Source organism: Eptatretus burgeri, chromosome 9, assembly GCF_056783735.1.
Source record: "Eptatretus burgeri isolate ZD-2024b chromosome 9, Ebu_testis_v1, whole genome shotgun sequence".
Classification (NCBI taxonomy): Eukaryota; Metazoa; Chordata; class Myxini; order Myxiniformes; family Myxinidae; genus Eptatretus; species Eptatretus burgeri.
In genome coordinates, this window is record NC_140969.1 from 63,713,562 (window position 1) to 63,738,020 (window position 24,459).

Below are 24,459 nucleotides of genomic sequence, written 5' to 3' on the forward strand. Positions count from 1 at the left end.
GGCAACGATCGCGTAACGTGCCAACAACACGTTAATCATAGGTTAGAAATAAGTTTCGGGTACTTTAAACATTACCTCGGCGTGTCTCAACTTATGATTAACTTACAAGTAGCATGTGTTGACGTCTGTCAACGATCGCAGACCGTGCCTACAACTTGTGGCCAGCGTAGCGGAACGTGTGAGTCATACGCCGGCATACGTCGTGAAATTTCAAGCATGAAAAAATTTGAGGACAACCGAAAAGTACAACGTTTAAAGCCAACGTACAACAACGTATGGCAACGTACTACCACGTATGCCAGCGTGCTCTCAATGTTATCAAAACTTACCCATAACGTATTCAACGTGTGCCAGCGTTTTAGAAAAAAAATTCAAAAATCGGCATACGTTGGCTAAAACGTCAAGGTGTGACCGGGCCTTAAGACACAATTCTTAACTTATTTTTATAACAGTCGATACCATGTATGTACTCCTATGCTAAGCACACCATAAACAATATCTTTGTGGTCCAATTTAAACTTTTTGCTGTATAGCTCGAAAGACATGATGACCAAATGGTGTCTTGTTTCCAATTCACCTCCCTCATTATCTGGAATATGTATGACCTTTTTCAATGGCAGGGGATTCCCCATCTCTGATGGGTATGTTTTTAATATACATTGACGAGGCTCATATGAGAGCTAACACACAACGCACAACAAGGGGGGGGGGGCAGGAGACAAGAGAGGCGGTAGAGGGAAGGACAAAACAGTGGGGAACAGACACATTAGGAGATCTGTGGAAGGGAGAGGGATGGGACGGGAAACACGGGGTATACAAGATGGACATTTCAGGGGCTTTCAGGAAGGAAAGCAGGGAAATTAAAGGAGGTGGGTTTGGGGTGGATTAACAGGGGTAGAAAAGATCGAAGTTTCGGATGGGGGAAGATAAGACGTGGTGGTGAACTGCTGTTTTGAAGGCCTGGAGGGAAGAATGGGATTGAAGAGAGCAGGAGGAGATTGGGACCACACTGTGCAGAACGTTGGTGCTGCTTAAGCAGTCTGCTTGGCTATTGGGCACAATCCTGGATGGGTCACCACTCCGACACAGTATACCAGCATGCTGGCACTAATTTTGCTGACCTCAGAGGATGACAGGCCGAGTTAACCCCACCTGGTGTTAATTCAACAGCTGAGCGGGATTTTAACTCAGGACTTTTACCTAGGAGCGGGATTTTAACCTTGGAGCTAAAGCCCGACACCCTAACCATTAAGCCAACATTAGGCATATTGAAGAATGTGGGAGTTTATTGCAAAGCTGGAAAAAAGAGGAATTAAAGAGTGAAGGTGAGCAGTGATTCGTGATTTTGGTAGTGTTACCAGAAGGGGGTTGTTGGCGGACCTTGAGTGTCCTGCAGAAATATGGTGGTGATATATCGCAGACAGAGCAGGGGGGTGAGACGGGAGAGGAGACAGTAGAAGACAGAAAGACCACCGACCTGCCTGCGGTGAGAAAGTGAGAGACCCAAAGTGTCAGCCTCATCGCTGGAGATACCAATGATCCTAAATGCCTTGGTTTCCACAGTGTGAAGCCGAGAAAGCTGAGAGGCAGGAGCACCAGCCCAGAGGGGAGAGCAGTACTCCATCAGGCTGCTGACGAAAGCTTTGTATGTGTTCAGGAGCACAGGTGGGCCGAGGAAGTACTTTGCACGATGGAGGATTCCCAATCGGCAACTGGCTTTCGAGGCCAGGTTGGAAATGTGGCTTTCCCAGAAAAGATCATGGCAGATAGTGAGACCCAGAAGCTTGAATGAAAGGACTTTTTCCAGAGGATTGTTGAGAAAATAGGTGGGACAGGGTGGGGGGGGGTTCAAAATGGTCCTTTTGGAGAGACATTGTGAGAGTGTGAGATTTGTCTGGATTGAAAGACATGTTCCACGTGTTTGACCAGTTTGTGATTTTATCCAGATCTGCAGAGAGTGAAGAAGCTATGGCTTGCAGGTTTGAGGGATGACAGATGGTACGGTAGAGGGTGGAGTCATCAGCAAGGAGATATAGAGGATTTTCCAGAGAGTCGGAGAGATCATTGATGAAAACCAGAAAAAGAACAGGGCCCAGAACACTGCCTTGAGGAACTCCAGCCTTGGCAAGAAAAGGGGATGAGAGAACTCAATTTAGGGCCACACGTTGACTGCGACAGGAGAGGAAGTCTGCGAGCCATGAGTGGAGATGGCCTTTGATACCGTTGCAAGAGAGTTTGGTGACCAGGACAGTGTGCCAGACCATGTCAAAGGCACACGATATGTCTAAGGATATGGCTCTGATTTCATGTCTGGTATTGAGTACCTCCATCCATTGTTGGGAGAGCTGAAGCAGAATATCCATGGTAGAGTGACCTGGTCTGAAACCAAATTGATGATCAGAAATCAAGCCATTGGAGAAGAGGAAGGATTTAATGTCTGAAGCGATGATGGATTCCATAACCTTGCTGATGATTGGGAGAAGGCTGCTTGGTCTGTCGTTGCAGGGATCTGTTTTTGTACCTTTTTTATGCAGGGCGGTATGTTTATGTTTGCTGATTTCCAAGCAGATGGCAGATGACCTTGAGCAAATGAGAGTGTGAATAGAACAAAGAGGGTGAGCAAGAGCAGAGGAGCAGGTTTTTAGCACAAGTGGGCTGTTGCCGTCTGAACCGGATGCATAATCTGTGTCGAGGTTTAATAGCAAACTCTCCACTTTGTCAGAATTAAAGGACACAGAGTCTAGGAACAGTTGGTTGTGACTGGGTAAGGTGGGTACAGAAAGTGAAGGGTTTCAGACACAAGATTTTTAGGCAAACATCGAATTTAGGCATTCAGCCTTTTCACGTTCGGTATTAGCAGTGGGGCCATTTGAGGTAAGGGAGGACATGGAGGGGGAACATACACCAGAAACAGATTTGATTCGATGCCACCAGGATGTGGAGGAGGGAGAGAGGTTTGAAAGTTCAGACTTGAGCTTAGAAAGATGTTGTTTTCTGGCTTTCCTGAGGGGAGATACACACTGGTTCTGATATTTGTAGAAGGAACTGAGATTATCCTCAGTTTCGTTTGCTTTCCATGAATCAAATGCAAGTTGTTTCAGGACAACTGCCTTGCCACAAGCTTCAGTGAACTATGGGCGGGAGGAAGGGTAGGACAACTGAAGATGAGAGGGAATATATCTGTACATGAGAGAGAGCAAGTTCCTTTGAAGGAATTCCCAGGATGAGGTGATGTTGCAGAAAGTCGAGATGGGAGAGCAGTCCAGAAGTTTGATGGCTGCTTGGAGACCCTGCCAGTCAGCCTGAATGAAATGCCAGACTTGATGGCACTGAGGTGGTTCTCTAATAACAGCCAGAGAGATGTTCACTTTGACAAGCATGTGGTCAGAAGAACCGAATGGAGTGGAGGAAGAACAGCAGATATTTTCAGGGAAATTTGTCAAAATCAGATCCAGAAGAGATGGAGAACCATTGGTTGAGATCCGGGTTGGGAAGTTTATTGATTGAGTCAGTCTCAATGAGTCGCAGAAGTCATTTGCTGAAATGCCATGGCAGGTGAGAGAGGTACAGCCGCACCCAGCCAACTGGCGTGATGACAATTGAAATCGCCACATTTGAGGAAGAGAGAGTTCGCATGCGAGGATAGAATAAGGTCCATGTTTTCGGAAAGTGAGGTGTAAATAGAGTCATCACTGTTTGGTGGATGGTACAGCACACATGTAAACATGAGGTGGGAGTGGAGGGGAAGCCGTAGCCAGAGGTATTCTTGAGGGTGTGGGGGAGTGAGGGCAGTGCATGGAGAGTGAGGAATAGAGTCTTTGATGAAGACAGCAATTCCTCCACCAGGATTAGGCTCAGGTCTGTCATACCGGAGGAGGGATAACCAGAGAGAGATCGTAGGAAGTCAGAGATGTCTTGAGGTGGGAAAGTTTCTGTTAGACAGATTATGTCTGGTTTGTCAGTTGCAACCTGTATGGAAAGATCTGTCAGGTTTAAGATAAGGCCCCGGATATTTGAGGTCCAGACTTATAATGAAGAGGGAGGGGACGAGGCTTTTGGTGCAGAGGGTGAGAGAACAACATGGTTACCGGAGGTGTTTTGGTAAAAGTTAATTTATTTACTTTTATTTTTATCTTTTTAAAATCAGGATTGCATAAGATTCGGAAAAGGAAAGGTTGAAGTAAAATTGTGGAGGTGAATGGTGAATTTGGAATGGTAAATGCAGAGTAAAGCTGATAGATCAAGGAAAAGTAACAGGAAGTGGGTGGAGAGACACGTGGTTTCAGGAGGTGTATAGTTCGGAAGGATACAAGGAAAATTATTATTTTTTCATGGATTTTTGAAGATTAGAAAAGATTGGAGAATGGGAGGTTGTAGGAAGAAATCGTGAAGGTAATGGTGAGAGTGGGTCAGCCCGAATAGAAGAAAGATGGTGAAGAAGAAGAAGAAGAAGAAGAAGAAGAAGAAGAAGAAGAAGAAGAAGAAGAAGAAGAAGAAGAAGAAGAAGAAGAAGAAGAAGAAGAAGAAGAAGAAGAAGAAGAAGAAGAAGAAGAAGAATCGGTACTCATGGGTATGGAGTCAGAAAGAGTTGTTATTTTTGTTTGTTTTTTAATTTAAGATAAGAAACAGAGTGTGTTGTTGGGAGGGATCAATGGCCTACATTGGGAAAAGTAGGGAAAATAGGAATTGATGGTAATTAGGGAGAGAATACAAATAAAACGATCGTACACCTCGACAGGAAGGATGAGTAGGCCTCAAGGAGTCCGGTAAGACAAGGTCGACGAAAACTCACAGAATAACACGATTTTTGAAGCAAAACCAAACTAGGAACACACAGTAACATGTCAGTGAGAAAATAAACAGTTAAAACGGGACAAATGATGATCGGAAACTTTAAGAAAGTCGGCAGAGACCCCTGAGAGAACCAGCCGTCTCTCCCCTGAGAGAACCAGCCATCTCTCCCCCGAGAGAACCAGCCATCTCTCCCCTGAGAGAACCAGCCATCTCTCCCCTGAGAGAACCAGCCGTCTCTCCCCTGAGAGAACCAGCCGTCTCTCCCCTGAGAGAACCAGCCATCTCTCCCCTGAGAGAACCAGCCATCTCTCCCCTGAGAGAACCAGCCGTCTCTCCCCTGAGAGAACCAGCCATCTCTCCCCCGAGAGAACCAGCCATCTCTCCCCCGAGAGAACCAGCCATCTCTCCCCTGAGAGAACCAGCCATCTCTCCCCTGAGAGAACCAGCCGTCTCTCCCCTGAGAGAACCAGCCATCTCTCCCCTGAGAGAACCAGCCGTCTCTCCCCCGGGAGAACCAGCCATCTCTCCCCTGAGAGAACCAGCCGTCTCTCCCCCGAGAGAACCAGCCATCTCTCCCCTGAGAGAACCAGCCGTCTCTCCCCTGAGAGAACCAGCCATCTCTCCCCTGAGAGAACCAGCCGTCTCTCCCCTGAGAGAACCAGCCATCTCTCCCCTGAGAGAACCAGCCGTCTCTCCCCTGAGATAACCACTCGTCTCTCCCCTGAGATAACCAGCCGTCTCTCCCCTGAGAGAACCAGCCGTCTCTCCCCTGAGAGAACCACTCGTCTCTCCCCTGAGAGAACCAGCCGTCTCTCCCCTGAGAGAACCAGCCGTCTCTCCCCTGAGAGAACCAGCCGTCTCTCCCCTGAGAGAACCAGCCGTCTCTCCCCTGAGAGAACCAGCCGTCTCTCCCCCGGGAGAACCAGTCATCTCTCCCCTGAGAGAACCAGCCATCTCTCCCCCGAGAGAACCAGCCATCTCTCCCCCGAGAGAACCAGCCATCTCTCCCCTGAGAGAACCAGCCGTCTCTCCCCTGAGAGAACCAGCCATCTCTCCCCTGAGAGAACCAGCCGTCTCTCCCCTGAGAGAACCAGCCATCTCTCCCCTGAGAGAACCAGCCGTCTCTCCCCTGAGATAACCACTCGTCTCTCCCCTGAGATAACCAGCCGTCTCTCCCCTGAGAGAACCAGCCGTCTCTCCCCTGAGAGAACCACTCGTCTCTCCCCTGAGAGAACCAGCCGTCTCTCCCCTGAGAGAACCAGCCGTCTCTCCCCTGAGAGAACCAGCCGTCTCTCCCCTGAGAGAACCAGCCGTCTCTCCCCTGAGAGAACCAGCCGTCTCTCCCCCGGGAGAACCAGCCATCTCTCCCCTGAGAGAACCAGCCATCTCTCCCCCGAGAGAACCAGCCATCTCTCCCCCGAGAGAACCAGCCATCTCTCCCCTGAGAGAACCAGCCGTCTCTCCCCTGAGAGAACCAGCCATCTCTCCCCTGAGAGAACCAGCCGTCTCTCCCCCGGGAGAACCAGCCATCTCTCCCCTGAGAGAACCAGCCGTCTCTCCCCCGAGAGAACCAGCCATCTCTCCCCTGAGAGAACCAGCCGTCTCTCCCCTGAGAGAACCAGCCATCTCTCCCCTGAGAGAACCAGCCGTCTCTCCCCTGAGATAACCACTCGTCTCTCCCCTGAGATAACCAGCCGTCTCTCCCCTGAGAGAACCAGCCGTCTCTCCCCTGAGAGAACCACTCGTCTCTCCCCTGAGAGAACCAGCCGTCTCTCCCCTGAGAGAACCAGCCGTCTCTCCCCTGAGAGAACCAGCTGTCTCTCCCCTGAGAGAACCAGCCGTCTCTCCCCTGAGAGAACCAGCCCTCTCTCCCCTGAGAGAACCAGCCGTCTCTCCCCTGAGAGAACCAGCCATCGCTCCCCTGAGAGAACCAGCCGTCTCTCCCCTGAGAATACCAGCCGTCTCTCCCCTGAGATAACCACTCGTCTCTCCCCTGAGATAACCACACGTCTCTCCCCTGAGATAACCAGCCGTCTCTCCCCTGAGATAACCAGCCGTCTCTCCCCTGAGATAACCAGCCGTCTCTCCCCTGATATAACCAGCCGTCTCTCCCCTGAGATAACCACTCGTTTCTCCCCTGAGATAACCAGCCGTCTCTCCCCTGATATAACCAGCCGTCTCTCCCCTGAGATAACCACTCGTCTCTCCCCTGAGATAACCAGCCGTCTCTCCCCTGATATAACCAGCCGTCTCTCCCCTGAGATAACCATTCGTCTCTCCCCTGAGATAACCACTCGTCTCTCCCCTGAGATAACCACTCGTCTCTCCCCTGAGATAACCAGCCGTCTCTCCCCTGATATAACCAGCCGTCTCTCCCCTGAGATAACCATTCGTCTCTCCCCTGAGATAACCAGCCGTCTCTCCCCTGAGAGAACCAGCCGTCTCTCCCCTGAGAGAACCAGCCGTCTCTCCCCTGAGAGAACCAGCTGTCTCTCCCCTGAGATAACCAGCCATCTCTCCCCTTACATAACCAGCCATCTCTCCCCTGAGATAACCACTCGTCTCTCCCCTGAGATAACCACTCATCTCTCCCCTGAGATAACCAGCCGTCTCTCCCCTGATATAACCAGCCGTCTCTCCCCTGAGATAACCACTCGTCTCTCCCCTGAGATAACCAGCCGTCTCTCCCCTGATATAACCAGCCGTCTCTCCCCTGAGATAACCATTCGTCTCTCCCCTGAGATAACCACTCGTCTCTCCCCTGAGATAACCAGCCGTCTCTCCCCTGATATAACCAGCCGTCTCTCCCCTTACATAACCAGCCGTCTCTCCCCTGAGATAACCAGCCTTCTCTCCCCTGAGATAACCAGCCGTCTCTCCCCTGACATAACCAGCCATCTCTCCCCTGAGAATACCAGCCATCTCTCCCCTGAGATAACCGGCCGTCTCTCCCCTGAGATAACCAGTCGGTATGACTTTGGTTGAGGTTCAAACCACCAACCTCCCAGACTTCGAGCAGATGTTCTAACCATTACACCATTGGGGCTCGTCATGTTTTAAAGTCAAGTTCAAATCCCACATGTATCTGTCCTTTGTCTTTCTCCTTCCACGTGGTTAATGTACAAGCCTTGGATCGATGTAAATAAAAAAGCAGTAATAACTGGAAGGGCACTGGGTAGAGAACATACCTCTGCCACACAACGCCTGATTCATAAGAACATATCGGGCCCAATACATTTTTGAGATATCATGCTATGTATCGTTTTTGGCTCTATCCCTCAATGGTGAAGAATCACTTTAGGATTTTTAAAAAAATTCGTGTTTCCGGATCTGTATTCGGGTCTTCACCAAAATCGAATCAATTCGTCCTTGTCACATTCCCAACAAGTAAACCAATTTTAGTCCGAATCTGTCCATAACATTTTGAGATATCGTGCTATATATCGGTTTAGCCCCATCTCTCAAAGGTGAAGAATCACTTTAAAAATTCTCAGGTCTGTATCTGGATCCGGATCCTCACCAAAATCGAATCGGTTCATCCTAGTCACACATCCAACCTGTCCACCGAGTTTCATCCAATTCCGTCTCGCAACTTTTTGAGATATCCTGCGAACAAACAGACAGACAAACAAATGAAAATCACTCATAGAGTGACAACTTGGCAAAATGGAACGGCACTCGGTAGAGGACATAACTCTGCCAGGCTGAATAGTTTACATTTTGTATGGCACTGATAGGTCGGATCTGAATCTGGACCTAAACCAAAACTGAATCGGCTTGTTCTTGTCACCTAACCAACTCATCCACCGAGTTTTGTCATAACTCGTCCACAACGTTTTGAGATTATGCTATGCATTGTTTTTGGCCCCATCTCTCAATGGTGAAAAATCACTTTCGAAATTCTTGTATCCGGATTCGGACCTTCACCAAAATCGAATCAATTAGACCTTGTCACACACCCAACGTGTCCACCAAATATTTTCACCAAGTAACAAACAGGCAGACAGAGGTGAAAACATAAATTCTTCCTTCCACCTTCAGTTGTGGAGGTCATAAAAAGCTGCAAACCTCTCTGCTTGTTAGAGACATTCTTTATACCATGGAAAATGTCAAATTCTTGCTTGAACAGGCTCGTTCAGTTTTCTGTGCTTGAGCTTTAAATATATTGCAATTCTTTCAACAGTTTCCATTTTATGTGTAATTACTTTGAAGCCTGAGGGTACATAGTCAATTGTTAGACTCCTGTTGAGGGGTGTGCATATCTCCACCTGGAATCCCTGAGGGGCTTGTTAAGCGTATTTATTTTTCCCCGAAACCTTCCTCTCGCTTTTTCAGATTTTTGTGGATGGATTTGTATCTCGGCATGGCCAGTTGGTCTTGTCAGTCTGTTCTGAGAAGCTGCAAACATATATCCTGCATGAACATTCAAATCGTGCTGCAAGGAACTAGTCAGCGAGAAACCCGTCACACTGTACAATTTTTTTCATGACATTGGCATCAGCAGAAATAAAAAAATCAGGGCTGATTGACTGCCTATCATCAGGGGAGGCAGTGGGGTGGCATAAAAGTCAAAGGAGGGACAGAATAGGTCTGGTTAAGCGGCAGGGCTAAACTGAACTGCTCGCAATCAATCATGACTCACCACACTTAATACATATTTTATAGTTTGTTGGTCTGTCACTGTCCATGTGTGAAATGATGGACATGTGATGGTATGTTTTTTTTATTTTTTATTTTTTATTTCTCATCCATATATACATATATATATATATATATATATATATATATATATATATATATATATATATATATCCACCCCTTCAATGCTTCTACAACACACGAGCTACATTTTTAAGACAACCACATGGAAGGTTAAATTTGAGTGTCTTGTAAAGGCATACTTTGAGCATTTTATAAAGATATACACAAACGATGGAATAAAAGATACAAGTACTGACATTTAACCCATATCTCACATCCTATTTCTACTTTTCAGCACTAGAGAGACAGCAGCACTAGTGAGATCACCAGACCAAGATACTGAGTCGTTTGAAATAAAACGGCAGTACTTCAAGACTATACACTCGATCTTTATTTATCTATCATTGTTCTCAACTATATAATGAAGAGGGCAGTGGAAGGCCACATCGAACAAGGCATGCAATGCAGTTTGATCATTGAAAGATCAAAAAGCAGAATACATCCAAAAAGGCGAATACGAGATTTCGATTTTGCAGAAGACACTGCTCTTTGTAACTTTACACAATAAGAAATTCAATGTTTGATAAATAACGTCGAGAATGGAGGCAGCAAACGATGGATTACATATGAATAATGAAAGACGAAAGATATATTCTTAAACTCAAATACTGTACTGAACAATCCAGGGAGCTGATTTTCGAAAGAGTAAATGACTTTAAGTATCTCGGCTCATGGATAAAATCAATGTAGAATGAAATCATTCGTAGGATAGGACGAGAATTGTTAAAATGTCCAAAAAAATTACTAAATGGGTGGACTATGGAAGCATGGAAAATTAAACCAGAAAGGAAAAAATATATAAAAAATTTTAAAGCACAGTTGAAACGGTCCTTTTATATTGAGCTTAACCCTGGTCCTTGTACAAAACGTTTGAAAACAAATTGGATGGATGCTGTACAAGATTCTTTAGAAGAGTTTTAACTGTATCTTGGAAAGACCACATTACAAGTAAAGAGCTACATTGCAAATTAGATAAAGTAACGGAAATAATTCATCACAGAAGATTCCAATTTGCAGAGCATTGCCAAAGAGCTCAGGCTGAACCAGTCCCAGGCTTACTATAATTATGGTCTAAAAGACAAAAATAAAAAGACATCAAAGAATAACTTGAAACAATTAGTGAATTGTAACGGAAGATCGCACTGGTTGAAGCACTTTCTATCAAACATGATGATTATGATGATGATGATGATTATGATGATGATATTTACTTTTTCATTTTCCCAGTTTACATTTTATTTAACAAACAACACATATGGCGATCTGTTTGTTTCTCATTAAATTTATTTCTTATTTTATGTCTACATCCAATTTCATGACACGAGTTTCATCCAAATCCCACTAAGCTGTATATGCACTGTAGTTTTGAATCTTGTAGTCACCAGGCCAGAAATGGATGTTTACTTTGTGCCAAGTAAAATGGTTTAGTGTTTTCATCTGAGCATTTGCATCATGATCCTGGGATCTCAAGTTCAAATCCCATGTACGATCATACTGTGCTGATTTGTCGATCATCTCCTCATGCCCTTGTTCTTCTCCATGAACCGTAGACACTGTGATTTATAAATGTCAGCTCTTGAATAAACTACCATACTATATTTTTAATTATCAAGTGAATACATGCAGTAGACCAGCCAGCCTCACATCTCCTTCAAAGAGGGCATGCATCATGATTTAATATCTTGCATGATTGCGTGCATCTTGCTCAACCAGCAACAGCATTATCGTTTCGGTTTTGATCCAATTTCTCAGGGTTCAAAGTCAGACCAGGGATTTGTGTGCATTGAGTGCATAATCAAAGAGCTCAACTGCCATCATGCTGGAAATTCCTGGAAATCATCTTGACTACCATTACCTGGAGAGACAAGAAGTAAAAACACACCATTTTATCATGAAAACAAAGCCACCGTAATAGCTTCAGATTGGTTTATGGAGCATGCTTCGTCTTGCAAGGCCCCCTGCTGGCATCACTTCAAACAGATGGTTTATAATCGCATCTGCTTACATCAGATTAAGAACCCTCCCCCACCCTACTAAAACTAGACAGTTCAGAATCATGATTATGACTATATAAGGGATCCACCTTGAATGATCTAGTTGTCTGAGCATTATTATTATTTCCCTCACAAGTGTGTGTTCAAATCTCACATCATATGAAGAGGAATCATAGAGTTTTCCCTCCAACCATGAATAAATGGCCCTGTGCCAGTGGCACTCAGCACAGATGTTAGTCTGTTTACAGCTGTAGTTTCCAGCTGGTGTCACACATTTTCACCAATGCTGATGCCATTGGAAGAAAAGTCGTGTTTTTTTTGTTTTTTTTACTTTGGCACTTTATATCTTGCACTTCATGTAATCTACATGTTTGCTATGCCAAACACTCAAGTCAGTGATATAAAGTGTCATTCATTGAATTTCTTTGATCTAATTGTGCATTTGCTGCTGTGTGGCTAAGAGGAAGAGGCGTTGGCTGGAATGATCTGCTACACTGTGGAGCTGAGAAGATATGGAGGGCCTCTGGGGATCACAATCTCTGGCACAGAAACAACTCGTGACCCCATCCTCATCTCTGGGCTCAGCAGAGGGGGGCTGGCAGAGAAGTATGTGTCATTTGATAATAAATTTGATTAACTGGCAAAATTAGATCGAAAGATTAAACATTACTGTAGAAATGGTCATGTATTGCTGTGTCTGGATGTGTTTACTCTCCAAGCTTTAGCAACGATTTCAAACGATAAGAGATATGTAGTTGATTATTAATAGCTCCAAGTTATCAATTGATTTTGCCACATAAAACATTTTAGAACAACCGTACTTAATATTCCTTTTAACTATGATAAGTAGTCAAATTATTAGCTGCACTGCAAACTGGTATCAAAGTCAGATTCCTGCGTGGATGGAGGAACGGTATGGTGGTGGTGAGGGCAGTCCTGATTAACACTCCAGTTGTTCCTCAAATGCATATTGTATTTCAATCTGAGGTCAGGTTCTACAACAAAAGTGGGCACAGACATTTGATTTGGCCCATGCACACAAAGAGTGGTGAAAAATACTTCGTGATGACGTGAAAAAAGCCAACAAAAACTGTCACTTGTCCAGAAATGGATGTTTCATTGCAAAAGCTGGGGAACAAGTGTTGTGATCTCCTTTTCAAACAATAAAATGATGATAATAGTAACTAGGAGAAAAATACATAAAACGTCATAGCCCCCGTGGTTTTATTAATTTTGCTGTATGGAGTTAAAGGGATAACCCATATTTGTTTACAACTAAAATGCCATCCAGTCTACCAGGCGGCCATCTTTGATAAGATTGCAAAATAAAGTGAAGCGCATGCGTATACAATCATGTACTCTGCTTGTGCCAAGTTTGAACAAAATCGGACCGTGCACGTCCGATGAATGGATGGGGACATGTTTAAGTCTGACTCCATTTCTTTCATACTTGCTTTCATGAGTTTATTTCATTGGTTTCATGACTCCATTTACACCTCACTCACAGAAAACATGGACCAATTTCTATCCTCTCATCGCAACTCTCTCTTCCTCATATGTGGTGACATCAATTGCCATCATGCCAGTTGGTTGGGTGTGGGTACCTTCCTAGCTCAGCTGCCATGGCTCTTCAGCAAAAGACTTCTGCAACTCATTGGGACTGATACAATCTGTCAACTTCCCGACGTGGATCTCAACCAACTGCAGTATATGCCGTCTCTTCTGGATCTGATTTTCACCAATTCCCTGAAAATATCTGCTGTTCTTCCTTTGCTCCAATCGGTTCATCTGACTACATGCTTGTCAAAGTACACATCTCTCTGACTGTTGTTGGAGAACGACATCAGCACCGTCGAGCCTGGAATTTCACTCAGGCCGTCTGGCAAGGTCTTCAAGCAGCCATCAAACTTCGAGATTGATCTCCCATCTCCACTTCCTTTGACACCAACTCATCCTGGGAATTCTTTTGAAGAAATTTGCTCTCTCTCTCTCTCTCATGCACAGATTTATGCCATCTTGTCGTCGGTTGTCCTACTCTTCCTCCCGCTCATGGCACACTGAAGCTTATGGCAAGGCAGTTGTTCTGAAACAACTTGCCTACACCTCATGGAAGGCAAATCCAACTGAAAGCAATCTCTGTTCCTTCCACAAAGCTCGGAACAAGTTTGTGTCTACCCCGAGCAGAGCCAGGAAACAACATCTTTCTAATTTCAAGTTTGAACTCTCAAACCTGTCTCCCGACTCCAAATCTTGGTGGCATCTAGTTACCTCCACCACCGAAGGTGAAGGAGCTTATGTTTTCACCCTCTCTGTTGGGTAGTAGATCTCGTCGAAAAAAAACAAAAACAAAAAAAAATTGAGATTTGTTCTACCCTTATTATCAGTATTTAAAACGTCGATTTCAGTTAATACATTGGCGATTTCAATGAAACTTGGTTGGTATATTCATACCATGACCTAGTTGTGTGCAAATAAGAACCGTTGCTATGGACACCACCGTTGCCTAGCAACGGGACTTTGAAATTTTTTGGAAAATCATAAAAAAAATTATTTTTTCGAAAATCAAAAATCGGGCCACGAGCGACTGTGGGCAGTACATTCAGCCATATTGTCAAAAATTTCCAGCCGGATCCTATGAAAACTGTCGGAGAAGATAGACTTTGAATGAACCCTGGTCGAAAACAATAAAAAAAACGAAGTTCGTTATATCTCAGAGACTATGAGTCATATACATGAAACTGGTATGGGAGGTTCATGGTATGTCCTAGTTATGTGTGAGAAAGAACCGTTGCTATGGACCCCTCCGTTGCCTAGCAACGGCCGACTACCCATGGCCGCCTACCGGCTTGTCTGTTTGTTTGTCTGTCTGTGTGCAGGATATCTCAAAAATTTGTGGACAGATCCGGATGAAATTTGGTGGAAAGTTTGGGTGTGTGACAAGGATGAAATGATTAGATTTTGCTGAAGATTCGGACCGGGATCTGGCTACGAGAATTATTTAAGTGATTCTTCACCATGGAGAGATCGGGCCAAAAACGATATATGGCACGATATCTCAAAAAGTTGGGGACAGATTTGGATGAAACTTGGTGAACACATTGGGTGTGTGACAAGGACGCATTGATTCTATTTTGGTGAAGATCCAAATTTGGATCTGAATACGAGAATTATTGAATTCTTAAAGTCATTCTTCACCATTGAGAGATATGGCCAAAAACTATATACATGTAAATATATTGATATTTCAAAAATGTATTGGGCCCGATATGTTCTTGTGCATCAGGCATTGCATGGCGGAGGTCTGCGCTCTCCCGAGTGCCCTTCTGTTAAGTGTGTTTCTTGTGTATGTTCCCCCTCCATCCCCTCCCTTACCTCAAATGGCTGCACAGCTGATGCTGCACAGGTGATACTGCACGTGAAAAGGCCGAATGTCTAAACTCTGTGTTTGGTTCTAAATCTTGTGTCCCAAACCCATCACTTTCTGTACCTACCGTACCCAGTCACACCAAGCTGTTCCTGGACTCTGTGTCCTTTTCTCCTGACAAAGTGGATAGTTTGCTGTCAAAGCTTGACTCTGATTCTGCAACTGGTCCAGACGGCATCAGCCCACATTTCCTAAAAGCCTGCTCCGCAGCTCTTGCTCTCACCCTCTCTCTGTTCTATTCACCCTCTTATTTGCTCAAGGTCCACCAGCAATCCCTACCTATCTTGATTGACTTGATATCTTGGTTAAACTACCAAAATTAAGAATCACTGCTCACCTTCATTCTTTCATTCCTCTTTTTCCCCACCTTTGGAACAAACTCCCACACACTCTTCAATCCCACTCTTCTCTCCAGGTCTTCAAAATACATGTTCACCACCATCTCAGATCATCCTCAATGCAAAAGCATGATCTTTTCTACCCCTGCGAATCTACCCCAAACCCACCTCCTTCATAATACCTGCTTTCCTTCCTGAAAGTCCCTGTCATGTCCATCTTGTTTACCCCATGTACTCTGCCCAATTCTTCTCCCTTCCGAAGATCTCCTCATGTGTCTATTCCCCACTGTTTTGTGCTTCCCTCTCCCGTCTCTCTTGTCTCCTGCTCTCCTTATTATACGTTGTGTGTTCGCTCTGATATGAGCCTTGACATTGTGTATAAAAAATAAAAATACAAAAAAGTAACAAAATGGCCGCCAGTTTGCCATCTTGGATCTGATATCAAAAATAAATGACATCAACATGTAAGCCATCATTCATTATCTGTGTGCCAAGTTTGATCAACATCGGGAAATGCATGTCTGTGAAATGGTTGAGGACGTGTTCAACATCGGGGTTTTACAACTAAAATGGCCACTATTTGGCCATCTTTCATCACATCATGAAACAAAATGATGTGCATATGTATACCATTATGTATTGTCTTTTTGCCAAGTTTGAACAAAATCGGTCCATACATGTCAGAGATATGGCTGTGGACGGACAAGACCCAACCCATAAGCCCCCATTTTGGATTAGCTTCAACAAGGGCTAAGGATAATCATGGTCACACTTGAGTATCTACAGCAGCAAGATAATGCTTTTAAAATCACACTGTTTATTAAAAAAAACACTTTAAAAAAGAGATATAGAAGCAAAATAGGACACCTAGAAATCATCTTGAAATGGAAAGCCCATTCTTGTCCGCTTTGTACTGAAACTGGTCTTGACGAAAACAACAGCAAGAAAAAAAATGTACTTTTTATTAACTCGAGTTCTTGATATTCTCATAACAAAGGATTGTTGAAACATTTTGATGACTTCAGCTCAAATGGTAAAAGGATTATGCCCGGGACAGATACACATACACACATGAGCGATTGCAAAACTCGGTCTCCTGCTACATGGGCGGACTGGCTAATAATACTGTTGAAGCAGAAAAAAGAGAACTACATAAAAGAGAATACAGAGCAAAACAAAGCAAGAAAACCTCACTGGCTGAATTCCTTTTCTGCAGAGCCGTCATATCCCATAGGAAAACCTGACAGATCGAGTTTACCATTGGAGAAAGTTGAAAATAAGCATTCAATCCAAGAGAAAACTAGAAAGCATCTCCAAATGCAAAGCATCCACTTTGTACTCAAATTAAACATGACTTAAACAATAGCTAAAATCATTTAAAATTTTATTTTACTAATTATTATTCTTCATATTCTCAGAATAAAGGTTTGTTGAAAATTTGATGACAAAAGCTCAAGGGTTATGTCCTGGACAGACGCACTGAAGCTCAGATCTACACAAGTAAATGTCAATGTGTGTGCAAGTGTGTGTCAGTGTGTCTCCTCCATAACTCCAAAACCATAAAATCTAGTAGCCTGAAACTTTACTTGCATACTAAGAAAACTCCAAGAAAGTGCATGACTGAAAATTGGGTGTTTGGGTTAATTAAAACGCCCTTTATGAAGATAAATAATGGCCTTATTTAATTATATCCTTTGTCAGGCACAACCTCGGTCACCACTCTCTATGCCCTATGGGGTCTTAAGGCGTATCCTAGGTAACCTTGCTGGGGTGTGAAGCCAGCATGTGTTTTGGCCGACTCAACCATGCCTTGACTTGGAACAGGCTGCAACGATTTCTGAACGTTAAAGTGTTTTCTTTACTTTCCTCACTCTTATGATCGAATGCCTGTTCATCACAGTTATGAATCGCTCGGTACATTTCAATGCTTATAAATTGCTGGAGACGTTAGCATTCGTTGCTTTATTTCATTTCCACACATGCCAGCACCGTGACTATCTCTTAAACTAAGGAGAATTACAAAATTTAACCTCCAGAATCGAACTTTCAAGCAGTTCCGACTCCTAGAAACGTGTTAATTTGCCCACTTCAGAAATATTTGATATTTTGGGTGTCTCCGGGAGTGTATGTTCAATATGATGGTTTGGTGATCGCCAATTGCATGCCAAGGGAGCCATTTCTTTCAACCGTTTTGTTGGAGTGCTTCAGCTAGCGCTCTACAATATTCGCACTGTCACTGAATACTGTATATAATATAGATTGACTTCAACAAAGTTCAGGGCTACTTGCCTGCGTTGGCTACGTGTTGCCACTCCGAATGACCCCTCCCCTCTCTCTCTTTCTCCGACCCTTCCCCTCTCTCTTTCTCCGACCCTTCCCCTCTCTTTCTCCGACCCCTCCCCTCTCTCTGTCTCTCTCTCTCTCTCTGACCCCTCCCCTCTCCCCCCCTCTCTCTCCACTCCTCTATCTCTCTCTCCCAACCCTCCCCCTGGTCCCCCACCTCTCTCCCTTGCTGAGGGGACTGTAGCATGTACGAATCAGATTTGAAGCCAACCGGTGGGGTGCATAGATCGCTGCAAGCACGAGCTGTTGGTTTTAAATGCTCCCACCCCAGGTCTCAAACTGTGTGTGTGTGTGTGTGTGTGTGTGTGTGTGTGTGTGTGTGTGTGTGCGTGCGCGCGCGCGTGTGTGTGTGTGTGTGTGTGTGTGTGTGTGTGTGTGTGTGTGTGTGTGTGTGTGTTTGTGTGTGTGTGTGTGTGTGTGTGCGCGCGTGCGTGTGCGTGCGTGCGCGCGGATGTGCGTGTATGTTCAAGTGCTGTTTCCTGCTGTCTCCATGTGTGGTGGGTGGGTTTCATGAGGTGAAACAGAGACCAACCAGGTGTGTGTGTGTGTGTGTGTGTGTGTGTGTGTGTGTGTGTGTGTGTGTGTGTGTGTGTGTGTGTGTGTGTGTGTGTGTGTGTGTGTGTGTGTGTTTGATTGGTCTACATATGTGGGTTTCAGAATGTGGAATGGAGTGCTCCCAGGATGGGCCCAAAGTATCCACCTTCATTTAAGTAAGGGGTCATGATTCATGGACCAAGCTGTGATGTTTTCTGTTTTCAACATTTTGTTCCAAGGGTTTTCTTCAGGATCGTCGCTGAGCCCCAGATAACTTCCAACTGTAGTTAATTTGTAATAATATTCCCAGGAATATTTTTTAGCTCACCTTTAAAGTAGTTACGGGGAGCTTATGTGATGGCACATCGTCAGTCCGTCCGTCTATCCACAAATACTTGCAACTTCTTCTCAGAAACTACACATACAGTTTCAAAGAAATTTGACCACAACCTTCATCAACCATGATCGCATTTCAAAAATGTGGTCTGAAGGGGTCTACAGAGGAAGTTTACGGTGGGGGGGGTTTGTCCCCCCCCCCAAGAGGTATTTGCTTACTTCTCAGAAATAATACACACAATTCCGATGAAACTTCACTTCAACCTTCATCACCCATGATGTACCAAAGTTTGTTCATGACATGAGAAAAATCTGGCTCTATGGGTGTTTAAAGAGGGTTGCCCACCAAAATAATTATTTGCTTTCTTCTCCAAAACTACACATACAATTCCGATGAAACTTGACCACCATCTACACCACCCATGACGTACCAAAGTTTGTTCATGACATAAAAAAACCAGAGAGTTGGTGTCAAAGCCACCCAATGCTCACCTGTTTATACATTTATCGTTTTGAAAAGACGTCTAATAATATTTTTTATAAAGCATTGCAGTGAAGTCTGATCCAAATAATTTTAAAGCAATATATTGTTGTGGTTTACGAAATTCGCAAACCACCATTCAGGTCCCTTAGGTGAGATATCTCTGTAAGTATATGTGTAGTTAGGCCCAAACCCGTTGTTTCGAGGGAATAAATGTCATCCATTCGGGCTGCGACCCTTCTAGATAGCCGTTTTTCTTTTACTATCTTTATTTTGGACCAGCCGCCATTACTACCACCACCAACCACGTCTCAACAGCCATCACACAACAACCACCAACCGCAACGCCGCTTCACAACAACAGCCACGACCTTTACCGTCACATCTCGCTCTCGCAACCACCGCATCACCGCCATTTCCGCGCCGCTTGTGGGCACCGATACTGGACTCGTGCAGGGCGCGCACCGAGCAGCGTGTGCAGAAACATCACAGCCTTCCCGAAGAAAACGGATCAAAAACGACTCACGCCCACTTCTGTTCCGTCCTATCGGCGAGCGTGGGGCGATTTGGCCCCGCCTCCAGGTGCGTTGGAGTAATATCGCTATATGCAAATTCATGGATCAAAAAGCATTCACGCCCACTTTTCCTCGGTCCAATGGGGAGCCAGCCAGAGGTGAAGGGTCGAAGGTAAGGGGTCGAAGGCGAAGGAGCGAGGCCCCGGGGGCTATAAAGGGCTGCGTTCGCTCGCCAAACGAGGCAGTTCGGAGTCGGTGGAGTTGGGAAGAGCCAGTCAGGAGAGGAGTCGGAGAAGGCGATTGGACGGAGCTGTGGAGAGTTGGAGAGGTGGCGGCGGCGAAGGCGGTCGAGGGGGTGCTCGTGTCAGAGTCGGGGAGCTGCGGAGGGGAGAGGCCGGCAACGCGACCGAGGTCGTGTTGGAGACGCTCGTCGCGGGACCCGAGCCAGGGAGATATCCTCCTTCCCCCGAGCATCAACAACCCCCTCCTGTTTCCCCCCGTGCTGAGATAGTGCGAGAAGGGGGCCCCGTTCCCACCCCATACCAGGCAGTCCCAGCGAGGCCCGCGGAGTCGGGGCGCCAGCGCCATTTTGCGGCTCATCACCAGACGGGTAGGCTCGACGCGGTCTCGGCCCCAGGCCGTCTGCCCCCTCATAGTGGAGGGTGGTCCCTTTTTCTTTTGCTTTGGGTATATGTGTTGTCGGCGCCGTCTGTGAAGTAAAACTGTATAAGTGTTGCCGTGTGCTCGGTAGTCGGTTAGCTCTGCATTGTCTTTTGCTTTTACATTTGCTTTTTGTGCATTATTGTGTGTTTCTTCTTCTTCTTTTACATTTGCTTTTGGTGTAATTGTATATGTGTGCTTTCCGTTCATCGCGAAATAAATGTGCTTTATGTTGAACTGTTTTCCCGTTTCGCTTCGTCTTTTCCTTTATTGAATCTCCATCTTACTTCACGTAAAGGGTTGGTCGTGGGCTAAAACGCCCGATAATTAATCGAACCGTCGAGGCCGACGATAACACCGCTCGGTTATCCCAATAGTACGGTACGGGTCGCTTAAAGTGGCCCGTGTCCGAAGTCGACCTGCGGCGAGGTGCGATCGCCCGGTCTACCCTCCGTGTGGGTACTTAGGTAGGTCGAATTTGGCGAGCAACCCTATCCCACGCGGGGGGCCGATTGGCACGATCGTGGTGAGGCCGAAAGGTCCACCCGTGACTAGTTCCCGGCGTTAGTCCGAGAGGGTCACGACGGGATTGTCCGTCCGGTGGGCGACGTGCCGCGATTCGAGTTACGTGGCCGTTCGCACGCCGGCGGGCGCGAATCCGCAACAATATGTATTTGTATATTGTAATCAGTAAACTAGTACACATATTAAATGAATGGCAAGTGTCTGGTATAAACAGGTGAGCATTGGGTGGCTTTGACACCATCTTAGGTTGAAATTTAAAAAAAACATTTAATCATTTGTTAATTTCAACTTCACTACACCAATAGTATACCACAAAGGAACCTCCATGCCAAATATCAGCGTCCTAGTACACATATTAAATGAATGGCAAGCTTCTAAAAAATATCTTGCACCAAAAACTTTAACGTTGATGTGCTACAAAAAAGTTAAGTTCAAAACAGGTCAAACATTTAAAACATTTGAAATTATTTTTTTATTTCAACTTCACTACATCAATAAATATACCCCAAAGGAACCTCCATGCCAAATATCAGCATCCTAGTACACATATTAAATGAATGGTAAGCTTCTAAATAACTTGCACCAAAAACTTTAACATTTTCACGCTCACGCTGACGCTCACGCCGGGGGTATCGCTATAGCTCTCTGTTCTTCGAACAGGCGAACTAAAAATTAGTGTCTAGGAGGCTCTACGGGTGGAGGGGGTTTCCCCCCAAAATATGTATTTGCTTTCTTTTCTGAAACCACAGACACAATTTCAATGAATCTTGGCCACAACCTTGATCACCCTGATGTACCAGATTGTTGATGGCATTAAAAAAAAATCCAGAGGTATTTACTTTCTTCTCTGTAATATATTTTGTGGATCATCCATGCCTACCAGTGGCTGCCTGGTTATCTTATCCAGCCACGATCACATAAATGCCCAGGGTATATGCCCTATGTTTCATATCTCTGTGAGGTTCTTTATCATCATTTCTATAGCTCCAGCAATGACTGATACAACTTTGGCATTCTTCAGCTTCCAGGATCTTTTCACTTCATTCTTGAGGTCTTGGTGTTTGGTCATTTTCTTGATTTCTGCATCGTTTCATCCAAAATCACTGGTATTAACATCTCAACCAGCAATGCCTTCTTCTCTTTTTTTTTAACCTAAGTATGATATCTGGTCACAACGCTTTGTTTTTGATGTTCATGCTCGATGGGATCATTAGGTCATATGTGAGAGGTAGGTACTTCCATGTTTTCAGTGATTGCTTTTGGTTCATGTTCCCACAAATTTTCGAGAACTGGGATATCAAAGTTTTTGCAGATGTTTCAACGGATTACTTTACAAACTCCGTTGTGTCGTTGTGTGTACTGCTGTTCTGACATGAGTTGTGTGTGTGTGTGTGTGTGTGTGTGTGTGTGTGTGTGTGTGTGTGTGTGTGTGTGTGTGTGTGTGTGGGTGTGTGTGTGTGTGTGTGTGTGTGTGTGTGTGTGTGTGTGTGTGTGTCCTGAGTGTCTCCATAAACCTGAGCGAGTGGTTTGTGCTCCGTCATTCTGAGCGAGTTGTTGTGAAATACCACCCAATTTCCGAGCTACTTGCAGTATTAAGTGTTTTCTAAATTACCAAACCAAATTTTTTTCCACCCATCACACGCAGCTGTTTATAAAGATTAATGTTTGTGAACATATCCCTGTGACATCCATATAAATGCAATGTTGGTTTTCGGTGAAAGCAACTCAAGGTTTTTGGTTTGTATACAATATGTACTGTGGTTGATAATCACATTAACTGCAATCTACCGATTCCCTAAAATTGCCAATATCGGCCAAGCGTGTGTGTGTGTGTGTGTGTGTGTGTGTGTGTGTGTGTGTGTGTGTGTGTGTGTGTGTGTGTGTGTGTGTGTGTGTGTGTGTGTGTGTGTGTGTGTGTGTGTGTGTGTGTGTGTGTTTGTTTTCCTAGTCATTAAGTATAACATCATTCTCTTTACTAACCCCACCTCCACCCCTCACCTTTCTCTTCTTTTTTTCATCCTCTTTCTCTCTCTCTCTCTCTCTCTCTCTCTCTCTCTCTCTCTCTCTCTCTCTCTCTCTCTCTATCTCTATCTCTATCTCTCTCTCTCTCTCTTTCTCTTTCTCTATCTCTCTCTCTCTCTCTGTCTCTCTCTATCTCTATCTCTATCTCTATCTCTATGTCTATCTCTATCTCTATCTCTATCTCTATCTCTATCTCTATCTCTATCTCTATCTCTATCTCTCTCTCCCCCCTCTATCTCTCCCCCCTCTATCTCTCCCCCCTCGCACTCCTCCCTCCCACAGTGTATAGCAATGTTTGGTGAGGCATAGCTCTCCCCACCTCCCCCCTCCCCCCACTCTTCCTAGCTTCTCCTCCCTCCTGCCTCCTCTCTCTCCCTCCCCTCCCCTCCTCCTCTCCCCCCCCTTAATACCCCCATCAGCGATGCAACAGGTTATATTTCCTCGTGGTAAATAAATATAGAAACATGGGGAAGTGATTGAAAAAAATTATAGTGGGTCTCGTACAGCGCAGCAGCAGATGGGCTAATATATTGCCTATTTCTACTTACTGTGACTTTGCCCTTCTGACATTTTAACCCAATGTAATCTCTTCTTGTGAATGACAAATTACAGCTCATAGATCTAAGGCTATGTTGAACAGTCAAGTCACTGGGCTGTTGTTCAGTGGATATCCCTAAATCCTTTATCACATTTCTAAAGGTGACACTCATTCACAATGATTTCGGGGCGACCACATTGACATGCTGGCTGTCTTTGAAATTCCATTTGTGGAGGTGGTGTGATGTCCTTTCCTGTTGGATCACTCACCATATCTTTGTTAGCAATGTTGTTGTCTGTCCTTTGACTTAAAAAAAAAACTTTGCAGGAGTGCCCAGTTCCTCAATACCAACCACAGACTTGTTGTAGCATCTCTGAAGTTGCAGCTTAAATCCAGGAGAATGGTACCATCCCAGCCTAGGCTCGATGTTGACAAACTCAGGGATAAGAGGGTAGCTGAGGAGATTGCGAACAGGCTGAGTGGGGATTTGGGGGGTCTGGGTGCTGTGGGGAATCCCGAAGAGTTGTGGAGTGCCTTCAGGCCTACCATCCTTGATGTTGCCAGGGATGTCTTGGAACCCACCATCAGGCGAAGAGGAACTTTGTCTCCCAAGGGACACTGAATGGCATTGGCCAGAGTCGCAGGGCCAGGCTTAATGGTGCAGCTGAAATGTTCAGGAATGTTGAGGCATAAAACTGTACGTGTGCTGAGGGCAGACAAGGAGGCCTATGTATGAGGAATTTGTGAAGGGGTAGAGCATCAACTGTGGATGAGTGATTCTCATCCTGCTTACAGAGGAATTCCTGCATTGTGTTCTTCAAGCCCGGCCCTCAGTGTGATGTTGTTAGAGCAGAGGGTGGTGGACGAGTGACAGGGGCACCCGAAGTGAAGGCCCACTGGGCTGGTTAGTTTGAGCTGATTTACCAGGCTGACCCACCAGATGTTGAGTTGGATGTCAGGGGTATAACTATTCCCATTGCTGACCTTCCAATCAACTGTGAACTGCCTTCCTTTGTGGAAACACAGGCTGCAGTGAACCAGTTGAAAGGGGGTAAAACCCCAGGAATGTGTGACATTCATGCTGAACTTCTCAAAACTGGTGGAAATGCTAGATTAGTATATTTTCATGCAGTTCTGTTCTCTCTTTGAAGCACAGGCATCATCCCAACTGTCTGGAAGAGGGGCCTCATTGTC

General features: G+C 45.2%; 1 protein-coding gene across 5 annotated transcripts in view; it reads left to right on the forward strand.

Moving 5' to 3' along the window:
- Window positions 1–24,459, forward strand: part of LOC147020212 (glutamate receptor-interacting protein 2-like) — a 588,802-nt gene that overhangs the window by 425,607 nt on the left and 138,736 nt on the right. For all 5 annotated transcript variants that reach the window (XM_085895375.1, XM_085895376.1, XM_085895372.1 and 2 more), the window contains one exon: window positions 12,011–12,155. In XM_085895375.1, coding sequence (XP_085751501.1) covers window positions 12,011–12,155 — 145 coding nt within the window. The remainder of the gene's footprint in view (window positions 1–12,010; window positions 12,156–24,459) is intronic.